Source organism: Stegodyphus dumicola, chromosome 9 (genome assembly GCF_044657685.1).
Source record: "Stegodyphus dumicola isolate Sdum_Otavi_A_Nest chromosome 9, ASM4465768v1".
Lineage (NCBI taxonomy): Eukaryota > Metazoa > Arthropoda > Arachnida > Araneae > Eresidae > Stegodyphus > Stegodyphus dumicola.
In genome coordinates, this window is record NC_140776.1 from 167,094,663 (window position 1) to 167,117,343 (window position 22,681).

The 22,681-nt window shown below is 32.6% G+C and overlaps 2 protein-coding genes across 8 annotated transcripts in view; one reads left to right on the forward strand and one right to left on the reverse strand.

Moving 5' to 3' along the window:
- The window catches only part of LOC146995543 (cullin-5-like), a 153,774-nt gene extending 145,865 nt beyond the window's left edge, over window positions 1-7,909 (reverse strand). For 2 of the 7 annotated variants that reach the window (XM_085824315.1, XM_085824314.1), the window contains exons 1-2: window positions 7,254-7,892; window positions 733-819 (exon numbers count right to left, since the gene is read on the reverse strand). Coding sequence is in view for 3 of the 7 variants with exons in the window: in XM_085824311.1 (XP_085680437.1) it covers window positions 7,254-7,351 (98 nt within the window). In the remaining 4 variants the exon portion in view is untranslated. Of the gene's footprint in view, window positions 1-732; window positions 820-7,253 lie in introns of all 7 variants that reach the window. The other 5 variants (XM_085824312.1, XM_085824313.1, XM_085824311.1 and 2 more) reach the window with 4 other exon arrangements.
- Window positions 1-22,681, forward strand: part of LOC146995541 (E3 ubiquitin-protein ligase HECTD1-like) — a 308,521-nt gene that overhangs the window by 217,151 nt on the left and 68,689 nt on the right. The window lies entirely within an intron of this gene.

The window sequence follows — 22,681 nt, forward strand, 5'->3', positions numbered from 1 at the left end:
TTTAAAGAAAAAGTAAGCACCTATAAGGGCCTTTATATTTTATTTTCAAATATAAGGACTTATAAGCACTTATAAGGACCGCTATGAACCCTGGTTACATGCAAAAAAGCAAGTCTTAATAAAAATCGATATGCCAAATGTAAAGTTAATATGTTGGTTTTTTCGTGCAATACATGAACATATACATAAAATTTTAAAAAATAAGTCAGAGCAGAATATAATTTATTACTAAAAAAACTTTTATGTAATCAGTTGCAATTAAGTTTCTATTTAAATGAGAATATCTATTCATTTCATTTATGCGATCATAATGGATTTTCAATCGTAGTTTTGGAAGTACTTTAAAATTATGCAATGAAGATATTAATCGTAAATTCACAATTTCTTTAGAAACTGCACTGTTAAAAACATAAATATTTTGGAATTTTATAATACTGAAAGATATTCAAAGACAGATCTCAATTTTCCCAAGAAATTGCCAAGAAAAAGGGTCATTATTACAAAGCTCAATATTACATGATTTTTCTACTTCCATTAAGCTTTACATATTGTTTTCTGTGCTAACTTGAATTAAATACAAATTTATTTTCGTGCATCGTGTTTAACCAGTTAATTTTGAATTTTCACTTTCGTATGCTTAATATATTGTTTTCTCTGCTAACGTGAATTTATGTTACTTATTCTTTAATTACTTTGATTATATTCTTTAAATATCATGTTTACGCGGCTTACTTCCATGTGTTTTAATATCTCATAACCAACGCCCATCAACCATAGGTGAACTTGGCGAGTAAAACAGCAACGGCGCCAACGGGTTCTCTGTGGATGAAAATTCAGAATTTCTAAATCAATCAAACACATTCATGAAAACAAGCAATTTCAAAAGTCATTATAATAACAGTAGTCAAGAAAGCATAAAGTTACCAGCAAGAAATCTCTAACAAAGTTAAAGATCATCCATATAATCCAATTGCTATATTAATCAAAATAAATAAGAAATTCAGTACAAAGTCTGAAATCCAGACGTCCATTATCCGAAATGATCTAAAATCCGGACCTCAAAACCACCAACAACATTTTTCTCCTAAGTTTTACGCATGCACATTTGATTCCACCCCCCTCCGAGCATAATAAAACATCTGGAGTGTGCCAATTCTTAATTTCACTTTGACACTAAATGAAATACATTGTTATTGAAGAAACAAAACTTTTAGCATAAATATGTACGATCAGGATCAGTAACTTGGTTTCATTCCTGCGTATCCGCTTTATGGTACATATCTCAAACTGAAACATTCCACATAGATACATCATTGATCTGACGCCAACCTTGGGAATCATTATTTATTATACTTTCCTTTCATCACCGCATGTTTATCAAAACATGACAACTTCAGTAATGACTCATGTAGCGATGCCTAAACAATTTTTGGTACTTTTCCGTTTTGCCGGCGCAAGCGATAAAGTCGCCAATAATGGTACAATCGATGCCAAAAGGAATATTCTCGCTGGTAACCTTTTACGCCTCATTTTCAAAACAAGTCGCAGCTTTTTCTTATCAGATTGATTGGTTTTTTCAATACTGGCATATAATTACATAGAATTTTTATCAGATAGTTCAGTTTTATGTCTAAGGCCATTTTCAGTAGTTAAGTCAATTAGGATGCAATCACAGCTCTTACCCGAAGCCGAAAATATAGAAAAGGTAAAGTCAAGGGTTAAATTCATCAATTCTAATAAGGATACATTAGCGAAGTAAAGCACTGCAGTTTTACATAATTTCTAAGTAAGCTATTCGTACGAATTGAAATATTTCTTGCATTTAAACTTGTGTTCCAAATTAAGATTTAACTTGAAATTAATGTAGATAATTACTGAGAGCATTAGATTTTTGTAGAGTAGTTTACGTGAGATGAGATAGCTTGGGGTCACGTGATATAAACCGGCGAATTAGGATTTTGAACCATGAAAGCATAGTAAATTCTTAAATTAATGTCTTTTTACAAATTTATTGTCTTTATTTATCGGCTTTTTATAAAGTTTTAAGTGATATTAAAATGTTTATGCCTTCAAAAAATGAATTCTTAGAACTAAGATTTTTTTAATATTTTTTATGTGTATACTGTCTGTTGTCGCCAATAAAGTCTGCTTGGCGAGATTTGCGCCGGCGAAACGGAAAAGTACCCAATTTTTCTTGTTAGTAATTGAATAATAAAGGTGTATGGTAACCTTATATGTTGACATTAGGCTTGGCGATGATTACAGATTTAAGTTAAATGTGCTAAAAAAATGTTTACGAGGAAACATTTACCAAACATTTCTTTCCATGTGATAAAAATAGATTTTGTTGATGATACTCATAGACTCAAAGATTAAATTTATGGCTATTTGAATTAAGAATAATTGATTTGTTATTCACATAAACCCAGAACCAGCACCAGGGCTCGTATGGCTGCAGAGACTCGGAGAATTTAGGACCCACAGAGACTGCATCAGGCAGTAAGATATCTAGCGCCGGCCTTCAATAAGGCTGAAATATATGTGGGAATTTATTTATTCAGAACTCTAATAAGCCTTAAGCACGTGAAAGAAATAGACATAAGTATGATAAATAACAAAACTAATATAATTCAGGCATAATTGTCTCAGTGCGTGATAGAAGCAAGATAAAATTTAACAGAACAACTTGTCGTTAGTCGCCAAGCTCATGATGCATAGCCAAATATGTACAGTGAAGGATAGCTAAATTTGATGATCATAGCCACTAATTTTAAAGGTTTTCGGATATAGCAAAACAAAGGCGAAATTTTCCAATTAACGGATTTTGTAAAGAAATGTGGACAAGCTGTAATAAATGAGGATGATATAAAAGAAGTTTTCATTGTGATGACAATCCTTCTCAATCATCAATCAATTAATGAATGGCGAAATCTGTAGTATAGTTCTAGATCCAGAAAATACGCTACTGATAGTGAAGAAAGTGACAGAGAAGTTACTGACAACGAGAAAATTTTGATTGACAAATTAATCGGAATTCTCGAAACAGCAGTTACAGGACTTCAACAATGTAACTAAGCAAAGGATTATGCCTGTCTACAGAATTAAAGAGAATGTATTAGCGCAACAAACGGAGCAACTTAAACAACTTGCATTGAGAGAAATGTTTAATAAGGCAAACAAATCAATACTAAGCTTCTTTTTTTTTTTTTTTTTTTTTTTTGTAAATTTTGATACCCTTTAGGTCATAAATACTTCATTATTTCACGAACTTTATCCATGTACACGTCGATCTATTTTCACTTAAAAAAAAAAAATCCCCGAATTTCACAAAAATAGCATTGTGCACTCTTTTAACTTTATCCATGTACACGTCGACCTATTTTCACTTAAAAAAAATCCCAGAATTGCACAAACTTGCATTGCACACTCCCTTTACTTTGTCCATGTACACATTGATATATTTACACTTAAAAAGTCAAAGGAGCACCAAATTCTACAATATAGGGGAAAAAAATGCAAAATCTCAATAAAATACATTTTAAACCAAAAAATAAAATAACATAGAAAAGAAAAAACATGTTATATATTTAAGCACTACCAAAAGCAAATATTCACTTACCATGATTTTCGAGTTCGCTTCGTACACCCCGAGCCACGTAAAAATCAAAATATCAATCATACTCAAATGACTTTTTTCAAACCAGGTACTCTTTCTGATCGAACACTTCACATAGTGACCATCTGAACTTTTCTTCCTACAAACCCATTCAAATCCATCTAAACGATTTTTACGTTCGACTAGACGCATATCCTTCCTACATACAAAACACTTATAATGGCTACTAAGTAAACCTACATTTACACACCAGTCAATTAAAGCTCTTTTCCCCTTTTGCTCCAAATTGTACAGAAACTTCAAATTAATCTTACTACATTCGGCCATTCTACTGTCTAAAGAATCAAACCAACACACACCACAAAAACGCTTACAAAACATCCCATGATTCAAAATTTCCCAGAATCATGCACCTGATTATGTCACAATAGGGTTTCCATAACATTCAACTACTCAGGCTACCATAAATGAAACAACAACTTGGTGATAAATCAAACAACAACTTCACCATAATACAAGGGGTACCTTAAAGTCTACTCTACCCCAATTTTTTTACTTGCTATTTTCAAGTTGGCAATTTTGAGAAACGTGCGGAGCAGTGGGTGATTCTGCACTCTCCCAGTTTGTCGCAAGGGCTCTTATAGGATTTTACCCAAATTTTAATTAACATAATCTAATATTTTAAAGTTGCAATTGCATAACATTATGGGAAGAAACGTATTCATGGAAAGGTTGTTTCACATTACGGAAAGCTTCTATCAATCTACAACTTTTATTTATTTTTAATTAAAACAAATTTTAAGACTATTTAACAGGAAGAAAGAAATAAAATAGAATGGAAATATCCCCATTATAAATAATCAATAAAGATCCTGAATTATTAAAAAAAAGTGTGGAAATTTTTCTCTTCCTAAATATTTAACATTACTGGATAAATAGTAGCATTTAGGCTGATTAGCATATTTCAGCTAAATATCCACTGTATCCTTAATTCTTACTCATCTATTACAATATAAATATACCTAAGTTTGAAAAATAATATTAGGTACTTTTCCGTTTTGCCGGCACAAACGATAAAGTCGCCAATAATGGTACAACTGATGCCAAACGGAATATCTTCGCTGGCAAACTTTTACCCTTCATTTTCAAAACAAGTCGCAGCCATTTCTTATCAGATTGATTGTTTCTTTCAATACTGACATACAATTACATAGAATTTTTACAAGATAGTTAAATTTTTTGCCCTAAGACCATTCGCGGTAATTAATTACGATGCAATCACACCACTCACCTGAACGCAAAGATATAGAAAAGGAAAATCAAGGGTTAAATTCATCAAATCTAATGAGAATGCACTAGCGAAGTAAAGCACTGCGGTTTTACATAATTTCTGAGTAAGCTATTCGTACGAATTAAAATAATTCTTGCATTTGAACTTGTATTCCATAAGATTTAACTTGAAATTAATGTAGATAATTACTGAGAGAATTATATTTTTGTAGCGTAGTTTACATGAGATAAGATCACTTGGGGTCACGTGATATGAACCGGCGAATCAGGATGAAAGCAAAGTAAATTCTTAAATTAATGTCTTTTTACAAATTTATTGTCTTTATTTATTGGTTTTTTACAAAATTTTAAACCATACTAAAATGCTTATGCCTTCAAAATAAAAAATTCTTAAAACTAACATTGGTTAAATTTTTTATGTGTATACTGTATGTTGCTGCCAATAAAGTCTGCTTGGCGAGATTTGCGCCGGCGAAATGGAAAAGTACCCAATATTATAATTAAATTGTCTTGGACTAAATATCTCACAAGATTAGTAAAGTTCTGCTTCAAGTAAGAGAAAAGCAGTTATGTAATTAATTGATAATACTGTATTATATTCTACAAGACATCTTTGTGTGTTTTCCAAGAGGTTTCACCTTTCAAATTCTGCCCTGCTTCAGAAAATATGTTATAGTGTCAAAAGCTGTTAAATACATGATTTTAGAAATTTTCAGAAAGATCATTTCAAAAATTTGGTTAATCTTTGGAACATGGTAACAGGTAGTTTGGTGACATTTTGGTAAGGTGATAAAGGTTACTAGCTAGGATTTTAGCAATAATCTGAGAAGTACACAGTTCGAATCACAGATTATTTTGTCTCAGAGAAATGAGAGATCATGAGACATGTCATGTGACATTTTCCGGAAAATTCCAAACAGGATTTTAGCTAATAAGCACTTAGAAACAATTTCGCTGCTAAAGTGCAGAATCGCCCACTTATTTGTTTGGTGCTTTTTACAAGAGTAAGAAGAATTGGATTTTTGTAATTTTTTTTTTTTTTTAATTTTTATTTTTTAAGTGAAAATAGGTCAATGTGTACATGGATAAAGTCATTTTTGTGTGCGCAATACCAAAGTGTGCACAATGCCATTTTTGTGCAATTCTGGGATTTTTTTTAAGTTATAATAGGTTGATGTGTACATAGATATTGTGTATATGCAATTCTTAAAAACACAGCAAGCAGTGGGCGATTCTACACTTCCTCCCAATTTCGCACCTAATCTTCGTCATGATTAAGCACTTTTGTTCCATAAAAGTTCTAGCATAAGCGTAATTCGGCTAGCAGATTGTTGGAAAAAATTTTGAGTAAAAAAAAAAAATAAAATAAAACATGGCTTTACTTCGTGAAAACAAAATGGCATCCAAAAAAAAAAAAAACTAGCAGGTTGCTGTAGCAGGGATGGTCGCCAAAGTTTCGCCAAGTTACCATAATCCGAAGATTCACCAAAAATTTTACTAAAAAATTCCCTTTTTCTACTTGCAAACTAATAACAAATTTAAGAGTTTCTAGTTTATTTACAGTGTGAGCTCCATCTAAGGTATTTTGTGCATTATGGCATTTTGTCCCATTTTTAACGAGCATTTTAAGCTAAACATACAGTTCTGAAGAATAATGGTCAACTTAATATAACATGTGACATGACGAAAATATAGTCAGCCTATTTTTGAACTTATACTTAACATCTGGATTTATTGTAAAATGAAGACTAAGAAAACGCATAATTCAAGGAAACTAACATTTTATACTTTTAGTTTCGCACATTTAAATATTCTGGCACTTTTTTAGGAAACTACACATATTCGATTACATTTGGATATCAAACATTTTACTTTAATTGTATATTGAATTCCTACATACAAACAGATCACGAATATAAATATTTTCGCTCTAGCGTAGAACTGAGTGCCCCTTCGCTTCACGACAACTTTTTTAAATTTTGGCGATGAAACCTTACTTCTGGTTACCATGATAGTTTTAACTCTGTTTTAGCTTCCTGATTTTATTTAAATGAAAATAGATTGATGTGTACATGGGCAAATTTAAGGCAGTGCGCAATGCCTAGTTTGTGCAATTCTAGGATTTTTTTTTAAGTGAAAACAGATCAATGTGTTCATGGACACAGAGTCTGTACAATTCTTTGACTTCTTATTTTTGTTTTGTGTAGCGACCATCAAGAAATTGTACCTTCCTGGTGCCGATCTTGGCATCAAAAAAAGAATCGCCAAAAAACAAGGGGCACCCAATTGTAAACTTTTACCAATATTTTGTGTATTTGAAAAAATATATATATAAGTGAATACATACACAGCAAGCCTTTTGAAGCGTTCTTCTTCATCACCCGCATCAATATCCATTGAAGTCTCGGAACTTTTAAAAAGAAAAGCACACGGTAAATAACACATTTGTTCATTGGCGCAAACACAACCAGCGAATCAGCTTTACGTTTCAACGTTGCCAAATCGCGCAATTTTCGACAAAACTATGCTGCCAAAATTCACGTGCTTGCGTTTTTGGGAAATTTTCCCTGCTCTTTTTTCTTAAACGCACATATGTTAAAATAACTTTTCTATTAAAATTAATTTATAATAAAAAGATCTTGCCCCCCAGATGGTATAGTGTTTAGGAGCTACTCTAATTTTTCATTATTTAATTTCTTCAAATATAATGCAAGACTCTAACATTTGGTGGCAACAGTTTGAAAAGTAAAACGAACATTTATAATAGTGATTCAACGGGGAGATCAGAGATCATTATTCGTTAAGTAGTGTTCGACCCGAGGGCCTTTACCACTACATGTTTATCAATCCCCTAAGGACCTGTAAAAGTTCGTTAAATTCCATAAACTGGAAAAGTCGTATGCATTTGTAATAAAAGTGCAAAGTCTTCAGTTGCGAAGAAGTTGATCAGGGGTGACGCTGTAGCCTTGGCTACTAATGTTTAAAATTAATTTATGACTAGTAACAGCATGAATTATAAACAAATAGCTAAGTTATTGCATTTTATTTTCCAGCTATCGAAATGCGACGCTACGAGCAACGTTTTGAAACCAAAACCTAGCAATCATGAATCAGAACTAGAACTAGTTGCCATTCAGCATAAAGAAATTTAAATATAAATATGAATATTAACAAAATATTAAAGTTAATTTTATAAAATAATTAAACACATGAACAAATATATGAAATAAAAAATAATTATTTCTCATGCAATAACTGGGCCACTACACTACTCCCCCACCAGTAACTAAGTTACGTTACGAAGATGGAGAAATAGGTAGTAACTAGTATTGCAGTGTTAACCACTATCAAAATAATTTAGTCAGTCCTTGAATCTAACAGGTAAACGTATAGTTCTGCCTGTGCGAGAAGGTTTTTGATTCACATCCGAATTTGAGTCCGGTCTCTGCAAATTACTGTAGTCAGGTTGTATCAACTGAGAATTTTCCTCAGCTAAAATATATGCTGGTTTCAGGCGATCCAGGGATACATTAACATGTTTTCCTTTTGTGCTAATAGTAAAATATTTGTCCTTGCGATCAATAACAGGAAATGGTCCTTCATAAGGAGGTTCCAAAGGTTTTTTTTTATCCGATCTATTCGCTGAAACACATGAGAACAAGTTTTTAAGTCTTTATGGACAAATATCTGTTCAGATGAATTTTTACGAATTAGTCTCGGTCCAACAACTTCCATCTGTTTCTGGAGTTTATTAGCAAAAGTCTCCGATGCTGTCTGGATACTTGGTTCGCTGAAAAACTCGCCAGGAAGTCTGAGACTCTGGCCATAAACTACTTGCGCAATAGAATGATTGGTATCTTCTTGAATAGTGCTGTTGAATAGTTTACAAACCCAAAAGTACTGTTGGTAACGTGTCCGTCCAAGATATGTTGTTGTGGGCTTTTAATGCTGTTTTCAATGTTCGATGAAGGCGCTCAACATTGCCATTACACGAGGGGTGGTAGGCAGTAGTGTGTTGTAAATTGATGCCACAGATTTTGGACAAAGCTCGTAATGTATCACTTTTAAATTGGGATCCACGATCACTAATGAGTTTACTTGGCGTTCCGAAACGCGCAATCCAGTTGCTATAAAAGGTTCTTGCGACGTTCTCAGCAGAAATATTTTCTAAAGGAATTGCTTCCATCCAATTCGAAAATCTATCTATGCAAGTAAGACAATAAATATTCCCTTTAGATGGTGGAAGTGGTCCTATGAGATCGATATGGATGACAGAAAATCTTCCTGGTGATACTTCAAACTCACCTAATTTTGTTTTGGTGTGCCGATTGATTTTAGCTTTTTGGCAATGAATGCAGGTTCTTGTCCACAACTGTACATCTTTTTTTATGTTAGGCCAAATGAATTTTGATGTCATTAATTTCATAGTCGATTTTATTCCTGGATGTGATAAACCATGAATTCTTTGAAAGACGTGTTTTCTGAAAGCCTGAGGAATATACGGCCGAACATGTTTAGTTGATGTATCACACCACAAATATTTCCCCGATGGTAGAGAACATTGCTTGAAATTCAAGGAAGTAGTGGTTTGCAAACTCTTCAGTTCTTCATCTTGAGTTTGTTCATCAGCTATTTTATCATAATCTATCGATGAAATTTCATTAACTCTAGATAACGTATCCGCCACAATATTATTCTCACCTTTTAAATATTTGATATCAGTCGAAACCTGGGAGATGTATTGAAGTTGGCGAGCATGTCTAGGTGTTGCTTTGTCAAGTTTTTGACGAAAGGCGAATATTAAGGGCTTGTGATCTGTATAAATTGTAAATACTCTTCCTTCTAGATAATGCTTAAAGTGTCTAACTGAAAGATATATGCTTAATAGTTCTCTATCATAGGTGCTATATTTTTGCTGAGTATCACTTAATTTTTTTTTTCATATTGTTGCAACACTGAGCCAATCGCCGTATCTGAAGCATCTGTAAATAACGCCAGAGGTAATTCAGAATTGGGAAAAGACAACAGTGCCGTGTTCACCAGGTCATTCTTGCACGTTTCAAACTGTTTTTCAGCTTCTTCAGTCCATTCGATTTTACGTTTGTCCCTCTTTTTAGCTCCCTTGAGATACGCATGTAACAATGCTTGATTCTTCGCTGCATCCTTTATATAACGACGATAAAAGTTAAGTATTCCAAGAAAGGTTCTAAGTTCATGAATTGTTTCTGGTCGTTTGTAGTTAGTAATAGCTTGAACTCTTTCTGGCAAAGGACGGGAACCCTTAGGTGTAATTAGGTAGCCTAGAAACTCGATTTGGGGAACAGCAAAGACAGATTTTGAAACATTAATTCTTAACCCAAATGTATGTAATCTTTCGAAAACTAATTTAAGGTGATTTTCGTGTTCTTCATGGGTACTGGATGCAATGAGTATATCGTCTAAATAGGGAAAAACGAATTCTAATCCTCTAAAGACTTCGTGAATAAATCTTTGGAACGTTGCAGGAGCATTTTTTAAACCGAAACTCATTACATTAAATTCGTATAAACCGAAAGGAGTGATGATAGCCGTTTTACATTTGTCTTCTTCTGCAATGGGAATTTGAAAATAAGCTTTGAATAAATCAATTTTAGAAAAAATATTTGTACCTCTTAAAATATGATGAAAATCTTCAATGCGAGGAATTGGGTATCGATCAGGTATCGTCTGCGCATTCAATCGTCGGTAGTCTCCGCAAGGACGATATGAACCATCCTTTTTCGTAACAAGGTGCAAGGGGCTTGACCACTGGGAGTTTGATGGACGAATTATTCCATTGTCAAGCATAAATTTAAATTCCTCTTTAGCTATAGCTAAGCGTTTTGGATCGAGCTGTCGTGCCTTTGAATAAACGGGTTGACCAACAGTCGAAATAAAATGTGTAACACCATGTTTAATTTGTGTAGGAAAAAGGTTAGGTTTAGAAATTTTGGGATATTTCGACAGTAAATCGAAAATTTTTATGGATTTATTTAATGTGGTTACTGAGTAATCACTGGAAATAGCAGCGACATCACACTGGACACAAAGCTGTGTTACGCCATCAATTAATTTTTTCTTATTTATATCGACAAGCAATTTATATTTGTGAAGAAAGTCAGCTCCTAAAATACCTTTTGTGACATCAGCAATTATGAATGGAAACTGAAAATCACGACGTAATCCCAAATCAAGAGTTAGCGTTTTTATGCCATAAGTGGAAATATCTGTGCCATTAGCTGCATACAGTTTATATTCAGTTTTACATTTATTCTGTGAAGTAGCAGGAATTATGCTTACGTCAGCTCCGCTATCAATAAGAAAGTGCAAATTTGATCTTCGGTCACGAACGAATAAACGAAATTTGCGACAATCCTTCATATTTTCTGCAGCAGCGTTTGCCGCTGAACCTACTGCAGATTCGAGTTTTCCTGGTTTTTGAAATCGTTTTTTACCCAAGCACACGGAGGCTTGCATTTCTCTAGAATGAATTTTGCTCCAAAACGAAAGTGATAAAAACAAAATTTGCCAGTAGGGTCATATCGTTTACGAGGTTGGCTTCGAGATCGTGAACGTGAATTACGTAAATCCGAGTCCCTTCGTCTTGAGCGAATGGTTACTTGATCAATTTTTTGTTCAAGAAAGGTAATTCTTTGCAACAAATCATTTGCGGGAACAGAAGGAGCATTAGTACTAAATACTTCTGGTTTCCGATTCATATCACTAATTTTATCTGCCATAGACGCTAACTTGGTTACATCTTCATCACTAACTAATAATATATTTTTATGGAGTCAGGTAGCTTCTCCAGCCATAATGTTTTGATTAGATTTTCAGACACATCTGTAGTAGCAACTGATCTCAACTTCTGCAAACGTTGGCTTGGTTTCATGTCTCCAAGTTCGATACCAGTAATCAAACGTTTAATCCGTACATTTTCACTTTCTTTGAATAAATGTAATAACCTAATTTTAGCATCCGAATATTTTGTGGCACTATCGTTCGTTACAATGTCCCAAATATTTTCGACGAACTTAGGTTCAAGCTGTGAAACTAAATAATTAAATTTCGTTTCTTCTGAAACGATATTTCTAAGTTTGAACTGAGCTTCAACTTGAAAAAACCATATTTCCGGTTTATCAATCCAAAAAGGAGGTATTTTCACACTCACCTTATGAAGCTCCGGTGACTGTATCGTATCTTTCATAGCAGTTTCAGAAGAGTCATTTGTTGACATTTCGAAAATTAATCAGGGTCACCACGATGTAGCCTTGGCTACTAATGTTTAAAATTAATTTATGACTAGTAACAGCATGAATTATAAACAAATAGCTAAGTTATTGCATTTTATTTTCCAGCTATCGAAATGCGACGCTACGAGCAACGTTTTGAAACCAAAACCTAGCAATCATGAATCAGAACTAGAACTAGTTGCCATTCAGCATAAAGAAATTTAAATATAAATATGAATATTAACAAAATATTAAAGTTAATTTTATAAAATAATTAAACACATGAACAAATATATGAAATAAAAAATAATTATTTCTCATGCAATAACTGGGTCACTACAACGCCATATATCGGCCACAGATGAAGTTTTCGTTGGATAAGCTATAATAGCAACTAATAATTTTGGCATATCTTTTACACATTATCGTAGATTTGACACAGTATCGTACAGTAAAAATGGAAAATAATATATACAAGTCCCAGAACTTTTTTTTCTTTCGTCTGAGGCGAAAGTACTATATCTTAATACTCATAGGGAAGGAGACGCGTATTTCCAAACCCTACCCCACTTTTCAAATTTTTGACGTCACGGAAATATCGACTAGTTTGGCAAGACGCCTACCCCACTTTTGACTACTACGGTGCGCTTTCGAAAGAATTGTGCTCCTGAATAGTGTGTTTAGGTGCTAATTGTGAGATTTTCGCAATTTAAATTATTATGAGTGGAAATTTACGCAAAATCTTTAGTGAATGGTTATTGTTTAACGCCGTAGTGTATTTGAGGAAAGAGGAGAATAATTCACTGCTGATGTATACATTAACAGTATGAAAAGTCTGGAAGGTGATAAATGCAATCGGCAATAAATGTGCTGCATTTCATCGCAAAATTCAGCGACGCCAGTAAAATAAACGAAAGTGTTTGAAAAACTTATCCACATCTGAAGCCACTATACAAAAATTATATGTGTGCCAATACAGCAATTTAAATAAAAAAAAAAAAAAAAAAAAATTGCAGAAAACTTCAGATCAAGGAATAAGAATTGCAGTGCCTCTATGTGCTTAAAAACTACGAAGCATTCTGCAGACTTTCGTGCCAAAATCAAGTTTGACAAATAGATTAATACATTTTATTGTTTCTTTTAGTGTATATATTTCAAAATTATTAAAATAACTTGAACAGCTGTTCAAGTTGCTTAAAACAGCAATAAAGTTCATTTATAAAGATACACAAGGAACTTCATAATTCATTGCTTTGATGAACAACTGAAATTTACTAAATTACCTAACTTTATAACATTAAATATCTTTGTAACTGTGTTATTATGCTCTGTTTTATAAAAGCTTCTTAACTAGTTCTAAAAGCTAACTACTAACTAAAAGCTTAGTTACTTACTATTCATTTGTTATACATTAAAATATTTTCTGATTTATTTACTAAATGTATTAAGAATTTCCATACATGCTTGTGCAGTGTGAATGCATGTTTGTGTAATGAACTTTGATTTTCATGAACGAAAAAGAAATACAATCTCCGAATAAGTGTTTTCCAGTTCCTGTGTTTAGCTGTAAAAGTAAATTCACTTCAAGTATGTGCCTGTGTAATTTTGACGATGTAAATGCTGAAATGTATGTATAGTAAAAACTCGACAAAAAAAATATCCGGAAAGCTCTTGAAATTTTGGATAGCCGAGCATATAAAAAATGAAATATTGTAATAAGTGAATGTAAGAATAAACTTAGTCTAAAATCATAAAAACAGTTCATCTTATTTGTATCAACTTGACTATCAAAAGCCAATATTTAATATTATGCACGATTTTGAAAAAAATGTATGCTGCTGATCTTTGGAATATGATAACGGGTGATTTTTACAATGGTTGTTATGTGGATTAAGACTGCAAGTTGAGACTTTAAATATGAACAATAGTAATCTGAAAATTTGAAGTAGTAATTTCATATCCAACAATCTCTGCCAAATAACTTCTATGTTTTAAGTAATTAAAAAATATATTTTAACCACTTATTATTAATTTTATAAAGTATATTCTATAATTTAAATTTTATTTACTTTCATCTATTTTTAATGTTTGCCATTATAAATTTCATACTATGTACTTTTTTAAGATTTCATAGTTGCTAATTAAACTTCCTTTACAATTTATTTAGTTATTCTATACTTACAGTTATATTTTATGTAAGAAAGGGATTTATGTGCAAGAGATATACAGTGAAAGTCATTTAACACAAAACTGAGGGGACTGAAATATTTTTTCGTGTTAAAGAATATTGAAAAGAAAAAAAAAGCATATATTCAACAAAATTAAGCTTAGCTAAATTAAGCTAATCCGATCCCTAAAGATCCTTCACCTTCGGACTTATCCAAAATAAAAACTGCGATCAAATCTTCGCAAATCATTTCAAGCAACTTAAAACATTCGCTTATCCCATCTGTTGCGAATTGTGCCAGATTATATGTTCTTCCCAAAATTCATAAAAGTGGTATTCCTTTCCGCCCTATTGTATCAAATTTAGGTACTGCCTCGTATCCATTAGCTAAATATTTAGTTTCTAGATTTTCCACTCTATTAGACAATAACATTTACACCATAAAAAATTCAATAGAGTTTGTAAAAAAGGTTAAAAACATTTCTCCTCGTAATTTACTCATGGTTTCTTTTGATGTAAAATCATTATTCACCAATGTCCCAGTGGAGGGTGCATTAAGATGTCTAGAAACCAGACTTCGCGAATTTCATTTCTCTTGCATCGAAATTGATGAGCTAATTTCTCTCACTCAACTCTGTTTGAAACAAACACATTTTGTTTTCCAAAATAAATATTACAAGCAAACTGAGGGATTAGCCATGGGAAGCCCCCTCAGTCCCATCCTGGCTGATATCTACATGCATTATTATGAATCAAAATTGTTTGAAACTTTAAACTTCCCGGCATGGTTCCGCTACGTAGACGATACTTTTACCCTGTTTGAAGGTAATAAAGATGATTTAAATAGAGTTCTTTCAACAATGAATTCTATTGATCCTGCTATTCAGTTCACTTTTGAACTTGAGACTTGCAATTCTCTTCCGTTTCTCGACATTCTGGTCACACGCAACACATCCAACTTCAGTACTACAGTTTACCGTAAACCTTCATCGGTTTGCCTTCCACCACACTTTAAATCATGTCATCCGACTAAACAAAAGTTAGCTTCATTTTATTCCTATGTTTTCCGTGCTCTTCAAGTTTGCTCCTCCAAACTAGCCCTTGATGAAGAACTAAATTATTTAAAAGCAATAGCTATTGACAGGGGCTTTTCACCTAACATTATTAATCAAGCAGTTAAAAAATTCTCATCTCAACACACTAAAAGCCACACTCTTATTTTAGGAGATTATAAAAATTCTGTTGTTATTCCCTTCTTTCCATCAATTAGCTATAAAGTTGCACATATTTTGCAGAAATTTAACTTTCGGGTTGTTTACTCTCCCATCAATAAAATTCCAACTTCTAAACTCAAGGACCCCATTCCGGATATGAATTCCTGGGGTATTTACTGCATAGCAGCTTTCCCTTGACCAAGAGTTCGCATTGCATACGTAAATCTTCTGTTTAGCTCTGATATATTTTTTCGGACACCCATCATATTAGAGTTTCTGAAAGTTCTTTTACATGAACACTTTGAGCATAGTAACTCAAATTTTGAGCTTAAACCATGATGAAATAGTTCACTTAAATGAACATTACAAATTTTACAACATAAATTATTTTCAATACATTGAAATAGGATATCCAAATCAAATAGTCTATAACCACTAAAATTAGGCTCTAAAGTTATCTTTATCTCTTGGTGGCAAAACAGTGTCACTATTTAATTTTTTAAACGAAGAACTGACACCACACTTCTTATTCATTGTATCATTATGCTGATTTCCCTGGAACTTTCTTTTCTTTGGTCGATGAATATAAGATCTTTTATTTTTTACATCTTCCTCACAATTTTCCATAATTATCAGGTGATAAAAATACTAAACAAAAACTGCAATGTTATAATAAAAACACCTTCAAAAAAGTCAAAAGAAATTTAGAAATCGCAAAAGAGCTTGTAAACAATCACGTTTCACGCTAATCCAAAGCTGGAGTAAGATTTCAACACATGCCTATGTTAGATTCCTACGTTAGAATAGTGCTATGTATAAATCTAATATATTCCTAAGTCGCGCTTTCGAGACATGAAAAACGCAGTTTGAGTTTTGTCAATCGGCCCAGTAGAACGGGAGATATAGCACAGTCCTCCTTTTTTTTTTTTTTTTTTTTTAGCTTGATAACACGTCAGCACTGTTTTTCCACCATCTCAAAATAAATTATGAAGATTTGTGCTTATGCAACTAGTTGAATTTCAACAGAAATACACGTTCATAACGTTGAAGCTCTTTTAAAGGGCCGGTTTTATACCTTTATGCAAATGTAATTCTACCGCATATAGCAGTACTTCCCTGTTCGCTGAATTACTTTCACACTGAGTCTTCCGATGAGAATTTTCCTAATTAAATACCAAAGGATGAATGATTATAAATTTCAAAGCACCTACTATCTTAACGATCGTTTCACTCAAAATCAAATATTCGAAAAGTGAGCAGAAAGGCAAAATAGACAATAGCTAAACATGCGAACATTGAATGTGAATAGCACTTTATTGTTGGTCTGCTGCCTTTTAATAGCTAAGATAGTACTTGCCAGAAACCGAAGATTATCCAACTGTGGGCATTGTGGCAAGAAGTCCTTTAATGAGTTCTCCAGCCGAGTAAACGTAAATGCGATTAACCTCTCGAAGCCGGCTGGTACAGCAGTTGTACAAGGAGAATGACTTTCTCAGACGCCGGCATCGGTACAACTGTCGTACCATCCATGCCCTCCCCATTTTAGAGAATCGCCTATCTGTAGATCTTTGGGTGGTCCATTGTCGCTGCTCAGAGTAGCCGCTGGCTACGCATTATTTCCCTCTTCTTATCAGTTTAGCTACATTTTGGCAAAAACCGCAGGTTTCGTCTCGCGCCAATATACTTGAAAATTAAATAGAGGCCATCTCTTTCTCAATCTGTCTCATAATTTTAATGCTATTTTTTTTAGTACTGACTTTTGCTATGATTAAAACGTCAGCGATTTTGCACGCTCTTTAAGCTTACCATATTTAATGTTCTTTAATCATAACAAATAAGAATAGATTAATATTTTAGATTTAATGCCCTTCTAGAAAATAGGTAAAACCGTTTTTATCGTTTACTCGTTTACTTCCTTTTCATACTTATGAATAATAAGATTTTATTTTGACATTGTTTTGTGGAGTGCATAAAACCCTTAAGAACTGTCAACTCTTTCAAAGTGCTTCTATTATGCAGGCAATTTTGTCTGATTTATCAGGAGATAAATAAGAGACAATTGTATGCATAATAGTTTTTCTGATTTTCATTCATTCAGTGATTGCTTTCAATGATTTTCATTGATTGTAAATTAAATAAAATCAATTTATCTTTACACCCTCTTTTAGGATGAGATCTGCCAAAAAATATTTAAATATCAGTAAAGCTCACGTTACTTCTAAACTGAATCAAAACATCAGTTAAATGTTATAAAATTTTGGCCAGTTTTATTTGCTGAAATTCTTATACTCTTCAAAAGATAGAGAGAATTCAGACAAGTTGATAAAAAAATATCTTAAAAAAGTTGTTATTTTGTCTGTAATAAGGTGTATGTCAACTTACTACTAAATGTATGAAAATTAGGATTGGATTACGGAAAAGCACGCGAACGCTATCTGCTTAAGGGAATGGATGCTTTCGTGTAAACCTTTTTAAGAGAAAATTGCTCGCATTTACATTCCTGGTGGAAAACTCCACATGTAATCAACCCGTTCTTCGGTATTGATTGGATTAATTTGTTCGCTTACTGAATTACATCAAAGCACCCAACGATTACCTGTATAAGGGGAGTTATGTCTTCGCGGAGGACTTTCTAAGAGAAGCTGGCTTGCATTTACGTTACACAAAAACCATGACTCCAACTATTTATCCGGGATTCAAATCCAAGCGAGCTATAAGTGTTCAGCCACCTTTACCGCTTTACTGAAGAGCAGGTAAAAATATTGATAAAGGAAAAGTATTGAATTAACCGGTTTAATTTACTAACCTATATTTCTCAATCGACAGTACATAAATTACGCATATGAGGGGGATTATTTGTGAATAAATAAACTGTATTGCACTTTTATCCACTATGTCATATTACAATGGAATTATTGCATTTCAAAGTTATTTCTCATGAATTAATTTTGCTCTTCATGATTTTTGATATTTTCAAAGAGAAAATTCCACACTTTAAATAAAAATATACACGAGAAGATACTTTATGCACAATTTGGCGTAAACGGTTTTCTTAATTTTGCTTTGAAAATATTGCAGGGTAATCGTTTTCATTACTGGAAGAAATATAAAAAACAAATTTACTACATGGTATCAACACCCAATATTTCCTTATTCTTTTGAAAACGTGAAAGATTACTCTTTCTAAAATAAATTGGAAAATATATTATGTGCAAATAGAATATTCGTTGAAAATGAAATAGACTTCAACTTTTGGATATAACGATAGTTTTAGACGAAATTTCTACCTATGGAAAGAAATTGACGTATAATTAATTTTTCATGAACATTTAAAACTGTTCTCAAAATTCTTTTGATGATTGCATGTATAAGTCACGAATTTTTTTCTCGGCTAACATAAACAAAAGCCAATTTTACAAAGAAAAATTCTCGTTAAAGATATACCTTCTTTGCCTGATAGTCCAATGTAATATTTGTTAAAATTAATTATTAAACGCAACCAATGTATCTCGGATTTTGATTTTTATATTATAATAACAAAATTATCGAAAAAAGCAGATTTAAATCTCTGTTATTGTTATGTAAAGCTTTATTATTGCTGTAAGTTCATCTCAAAATCTATTTGTATTGAATCTCATTCTAATCATCTAATGGTAATAAATATTATTATTATTATTTCATTAAATTAGTCATTACCATTATTTTATTAATGAAAATATGTTATTAAAAATCGCTTTCCGGCCTGCAGACTTACAGATCTAGTCTGTATTTACTATATTTTGTTAAATTTTGTTCTCGCTTGCTAATTTCTAATACGAAAATACGCGAATATAAATGAAGAGTGAAAACAAAGTTAAAAAATTCACAAATTATTTACGAGATTGATTAGAAATAGTGAATGAAATATAAACATTGCATACATTTTGTTCTAAATAAAGTGTGCACTGGATATGCATCCAGTACTGCACATTTATTTATGCACTATTTATTTAGAATTTTGCTTTCACTTAAATATGAAAGCAAAATAATCATCGACAAAATTGCAAATCTAGCAACTCCTCTACTATGGGACGTAGGCGTCCGACAAACATGTAAATTTTACTTCATCCATGGAGGGGAACTGACGACTTTTCTCATTAGGAAAATGTCAAAGAGGGGGCAAAACTGTTTCGGATTGCGCTGGTCTGAAAGCTATAATATGAGAATTTCGGCCCGGTTTTAGAAGGTTAAGAGGGTAATGCTTGAGAACCTATTGTAATAATTTTGTGGAAACATTTATTTGGAAGAACGTTTATAAAAGTATAAAGAAACATTACAATGAGAGAGAAAATATAAATTATTATCAGGTTTTAGTCAAATTATCTGTATATGAAACGTCGAAATGGTAATATGAGGAGTATTTTATTCATTTGTGTAAGCATTTTATTTACTTGCATACCAACGAGTTCTGACGAAAAGTCTGCATAGATTTATTACCTAATTATTGGCACTTTTTGCAGACGCAAATGAGATCTAATCAGAAAATAATCAAGAATCTGAATCAGTCAATCATCAACACGCACATTCTAAATCAGATTTCTGAATTACTTTCTTGAAGCGTTTACGGTCCAAATAAAACTGAAGAAACATTTTAAACACAAAACAAAGCAGCAGAAGTGTGATAAGTATATATTACTATAAAGCCAACACTCTGTCAGTTAAAGACAAAGTAGTTTGATTAAATAAACAAGGTGAACAGAGACACAGTTGTAGCCGTTTGTAATTTTAAAGTACATAAAGCGCAGGAGTATATGAGAAAACTAGTGAGTAGCACATTGGTTACAATTTTTATTATAAACATGCTGAAACTGTGAATATAATTTCAAGCATCGGTGGCATCATCGAATGGAGACATGCTTCAGTGTCAGATGTATTTCATTAAAAGATATGAAATATTTTTAAACGTTTAAGAACACAGTTTCTGAAGTACTTGACAGCTCACCCTGTATAAGCTTCATTCCTTTGTTTAAAAGTCGGTAAAGCGTTATCACAGATTTTCTTAAAAATTATCGGTGATCAATACTGGTATTGATCAATCATAACGACAATAACATACATTGTTATGGAAAGAGAGAAAGTACTTGTGAGGCTTTCTGAAAGACCGAGTCTCAGTTTTAATATTTGAATATTAATCTCTACAAGTCTGAATTAACTGACACTACTGAAATAGTTACGAAAAATTGATTCCCACTGTTAAAAAATTGATCTGCATTTTTTTTTCGTAAATTTTATTTTTTTAAACAACATGTCTGTAATCAATGTGCGCAACCGCTTTGATGCTGGAAAAACACTAAAATTTGAATCATCGTTGTACAAGCTAAAAAAAAAAAAAAAAAAAAAAAAAAAAAAAAAATATTTAATTGTGAGAATAAAATATTCTAACGACTATAATGATAAATCATGAATAAAATCAAATCTGTAGCTGCAAGCCTTTTTTTAGCGTTATGGTGGTTAGGGAAACCTGAGTGCGATACCGTAGGGCTCAGGTTCGAATCCCGGAGAAGGCATGGATGTAAAATTGTCTGTCCCTTCATAGGAGGCAATGATGTCCCGCCTACTAGGCGCCTCCATGATAAAGAGACTACCGATCTGGCCTTAGGGCAGGACGATGCCGACATAGGCAAGTGCCAACCATAAGAAAAAAAAAATTGATTGTAATCTTATTCAAAAATTCCTAAGTATAAGACGCAAATTTTTAGACACCTTTCACATGTTCTTTTTTAATGGTAATCAAACTAATATGAAAGTGGACTGAAAAGTCATTTTTAAATGAACCCCATAATCTTATACGTCTCTGTACATTTGCATTAATCCATAATGGGCCAGGTATTATTTTGTCGAAGGACAAGAGTCTAAATGGAACGATTATTTCGCTTGCTTGCGAGTGAATTCTAGGAGGTCCGACGAAGACATCGCGGACGAAAACGTAGCGGAGAAAACAACGTAAGAGGGAAACTTCGTTGTAGAAAACATGTGGGAGAAAAGAAGGCAGGAAAACATATCGTAAGTCTAAAACATCATCGAAGAAAACAATCGTGGTACAAAACATCGACGAAGAACAGAAAGAGGTTCCAAAACTTCGCAGTTTAAAAATATCGTCGTGGAAAATATATTCCTATAAAAGAGAGTAAATAAAATAATCGCATGACGATTATTCTGCAGATATATCTTTTCTACATTTAAAAGGTGCTGGTGCGTATTCGAGTAATGAATTATAGGTGCGAGTAAGAATGAGGAATATTTTTACCTCTATATTTCATATATTTCCTTTCATTAATAATTTTTTGCTAAAAATCCAAGAAGGAACTCTTGCATTGAAAAGTTGAAAGGAAGTAGAAAATTAATGATACGTATGGGAGTACTACGCAGTATTTAATTTTTATTTTAAGAGAATTTTAAATTTATTTACTTAACTATTAAACGTTATTATTTAATTAAGTCATTTCATAAAGTTGTATTGGCAGTTCTTCATGAACAATATATTTTTAAAAAATTAAAAAAGGGAAAAGGAGCATTTATTTTAGATTAAATGTATTTAAAAGTTTTATGCATGTCTGAAATTTCTAATATTATGTTCTTTGAATAAAATTAAGACTTCTTTTGTTCTTTTTCCTTCAGCTTCTTCAAAGTAATCCTTTTATATAAGTATCCTTTGCATGTTGCGATTCGTTAGTTGTGATGACACAAGTCAGGATGAACTACGTAATATTTCAGTACCGTATTTATATTTATTGGATTATTGGAAGAGCACGTTAGGGCTCTTTTCCTAAGGGGAGGGAAGCGTTTGGGGAGGACTTTCTCAGGAAAAGTTTCGTACGCACATTACACATTAGAAAAACCACAAAATTCTCAAGCAGCGTGTTTTTGTGCTGGGTCTAGCTACCAGCGTTCAACGACTTTACCTCTGGACCCCTAAAGCCAGATAGAGTTATTAACGGAATAGATTATTAACGGAAATGCATTCATTTTCACACTATTTTTTTGAGAAAGATCAAATTTAAATTTAGATCTAGAAAATGTAAACGCAGAATTTTACAAAAAGAAAATATAGGTACAATAAATCCTCTTGTCGATTACCATCCTAAGATGACCGATGTTTCTGAGA